Raw genomic sequence first — 3,183 nt, 5'->3', positions numbered from 1 at the left:
CAATTGTGTACCATGTTGCATCTTCATGGTATTTATGTCTCTACACTCACTAGGCGTATGTGTTGGTATATAGTCGAGTGTGTATATCGCTATATTATTGTTGTTTTCTATACTTTGTATAATTAATGTGGAAGTGGCATCAGCTGTTTTTGATCATGTGACCACTTACCTATTTCAAGATGGCGTCTCCCATTGTTCTGTATGACCTGATGAAGAGCGGTAGCTCTGAATAAATTGCACTGAAGAGGAGCCCTGCAGTGTGCGAGCCTTTCTTTACCTGCCCTGCTACACCCTTTCCCCATTTTCTCACCTCCGCATGCTCACAGCAGGAGCTGCAGTCTTGCTCTCAGTCAGTACGTTTACATGCACAGCTTAATCGAGCTATGCTCAAAATTCGATTTTGGCGTCTAATCGGACTTCTGTCCTCGTCCCAGTACACATGCAACTGAGAAAATCAAATTACTGACTGGAACGTGTCCTCCTCAACACTAGGTGGCGATATGCGTCATTTCAGCGGGTTAATATGGCCCCCTTTCCGGTTGACCTATTACGTCACTTAATAATAAACAACTGGAGTCAGGCGGCAGACTGGCATTTTCGAACAACGGCAAGATGGATAATCGTACAGCTTTGTTCATCTCGTACATAATGTACGCGTTACTGATGTGCAGATAAGGTGCACGCTATCCCTCGTGGTCATGGTGATTTCGAGAGGCAGACAAGAACGCTGTATGCTGTTGGAGGGCTACAACAATAGCATGTCTTCGATTCTACACTTTGTGCCGTCACTACTGACCCGGACCTCTCGTTCTTGTTGGATGCGGGTTCGGAGCACAGACTGGTGGGAGAGGGTCGTAATGAAAGAGTTTTCAGACACAGAATGGAAAGACAATTTCCGAATGACGCGCAGATCATTCGAAAATCTTTGTGGACTGATGGAAGGTGTTTTGAGCCCCCAGGAAGTGACTGTATGTGCACCAATTCCACTCCAGATGAGAACCGCCATTGTTCTGTATAAACTGGCCAGTTGTGTACCGTGTCGTTGCAAACCAGTTTGGAATGCACAAATCAACGGTGAAAAAGTTTGTTTACTGCTTCTGCAAAGGGTGTCCTCAGTTATACACAAACTCATAAAAGAGCCAACCATGGAAGAAGCTTGTGCCACTGCACGCCGGTTCCAGCAGAAGTTCAGCATGCCACAGATCATGGGTGCACTCGACGGAACACATATCCCTGTTTTACCACCAAGTGATGGCTACAAAGACTACGTCAATCGCAAAGGCTGGCCTTCCTTTGTTCTTCAAGCCTGGGTGGACGATGTATACCGGTGAGTTAGCCAAAATACCGTTAGCTTCTGTGTGTTAGTGCTGTGTGTAGCTTGTGTGTTTACATTGTTTGTATTGTTTGCATTCATCAATTTTAAGGTTCTGGAACATCAACTGCAACATGCCTGGATGTGCACACGACGTGAATGTCCTCAGACAGTCAACGTTATTTAGCCAGACACATCTACTGCCAAAGGTTAGTGTAATGTCCTAATAACGTTTGTGATGTGTTTTTTTTTTTTTTTTCATTCGGACTTCTGGTTGCTGTACAGTGCATTTCAGTACATTAAATAGTGTTGCATGGCAAATAGCATCTAAATATTTGCCTATATATTGTCATTTTAACAGTTTTATCTTCATATTATTATTACATGTTATATATGGGGCATTCTACTGAATGTGTGCAAAGTTAGGCTGGAAATATTTTGAAATTTTGTATGTTTTATTTGCAAAACTTTGTCCCTCTATATATTGTACCATAGGTCACATATCTAGTAAAATGACTGTACATTTTTATATTGTATTTCCAGACTGTTTTGGAATGTTTTTCCTCTCCCAAAATTTGTCACTACCGAAACATATAGTATTATATTACACAAAACTATAACTCAATATACTTTATTTTTTACAACTCTTGTGTTTCGGTAGTGACATGAAAACAAGGGACACTATTTCTTTAGCATAGTTTCCTTATTTAAAAATGAATCCCACAATAAATCTAAATCTTTCAACAATCACAAATATGTTTTAAATTACACTTAGCTTAGCTCATCACTTTTTCATTTAATGTCCTGGGTTTAAATAGGTCATAACATAATCTTTGTAAATATCTATGTCTGAATACTCAATTTTATTATTTTTGTTGTTTTTTTGTTAAGGGACAGTACTTTGCACACAATCGGTAGAATGCCCCATATATGTTTCTGTATTTATCATCATAGCAGTAGTTAAAGCCTTCTCTCTTCCTACTTTTAGGAGCCACAGGACATAAATTGCACCTCCGTCAGGCTTTTTCTTCTTGGACATCCAGCCTACCCTCTCATGGACTGGCTCATCAAAGGCTATACCTGTTCCCCACGCCTGACCACGGAACAAGAGTCATTTAATGTCTATCAGAGCTCTGCGAGGACCACAGTGGAAATAGCATTTGGAAGACTAAAGTCACGCTGGAGAGTGCTACTCAAAAGAAGTGACTTCCATTTCACCTTCACACCACATGTTATTGCCACATGTTGTGCACTGCACAATTTTTGTGAGGGGGAGAAAGAGACTGTCAATCCCGCCTGGTCAGAGAAAGCAGCAGGTCTTGAACGTGACCTACCACAGCCAGGTCTCCGTAGCTACAACAAAACTGAATGTTCTGGTGGTCAGGAAACAAGACGTACTTTAACAGAGTATATGGGAGCAAATTTTCCTCTGCGCAGGGCATTGTTTTAGCCAATCTATGTACATTTGCGTGTTTGATTTTGAGGACATCTTTGTCTATTTTGTACAGTTTTAAGTAATTTACTGTAATTAAAAGAACAAAAACAAACAAACATTGCTTTGGTGTGTATTATTTATTTACAAACTATAGAATCTTGACTTGAGAAAATAGAAATACGTAAATAGAAATATAAATATATATAAAACAATATATAAGAAAATACAAACTTAAAATATGTAAACATGAACACTTCAATTGCATTTGAACATCAAACATTGCACTTGAACATCAAACAGTGAACTATATTACAATAGTGTGCTGGAACCTGAGCTGGAATGTGCTGGAATCAGATCTGTTTTCACATGTGGTGATAGGTAGGTGTACAGTTCTCTTGTCCTTGGTACCCATACCCTGTGTGTCTGCTTGGAGGTG

The 3,183-nt window shown here is 40.0% G+C and overlaps 1 protein-coding gene across 1 annotated transcript; it reads left to right on the top strand.

Annotated features, from left to right (window-relative positions):
* The first annotated feature begins 555 nt into the window (after window positions 1-555).
* On the top strand, window positions 556-2,847 carry LOC126399082 (putative nuclease HARBI1). Its single transcript, XM_050058866.1, has 3 exons — window positions 556-1,327; window positions 1,425-1,521; window positions 2,301-2,847. The coding sequence occupies exons 1-3, from the start codon at window positions 699-701 to the stop codon at window positions 2,760-2,762; spliced, it is 1,188 nt and encodes a 395-aa protein (XP_049914823.1). The 5' UTR covers window positions 556-698; the 3' UTR covers window positions 2,763-2,847.
* The last annotated feature ends 336 nt before the right edge of the window (window positions 2,848-3,183 follow it).

This window comes from Epinephelus moara, chromosome 12 (genome assembly GCF_006386435.1).
Source record: "Epinephelus moara isolate mb chromosome 12, YSFRI_EMoa_1.0, whole genome shotgun sequence".
NCBI lineage: Eukaryota > Metazoa > Chordata > Actinopteri > Perciformes > Serranidae > Epinephelus > Epinephelus moara.
Note: the sequence above shows the minus strand (reverse complement) of the source record. Positions and strands in the feature narration are given on the sequence as shown.

Coding starts and splice junctions, on each gene's coding strand:
- LOC126399082 (XM_050058866.1), top strand. CDS start 699: ATGGTGATTTCGAGAGGCAGACAAGAACGCTGTATGCTGTTGGAGGGC. Junction 1,328..1,424: donor TGGGTGGACGATGTATACCG/GTGAGTTAGCCA, acceptor ATCAATTTTAAG/GTTCTGGAACATCAACTGCA. Junction 1,522..2,300: donor AGACACATCTACTGCCAAAG/GTTAGTGTAATG, acceptor TCCTACTTTTAG/GAGCCACAGGACATAAATTG.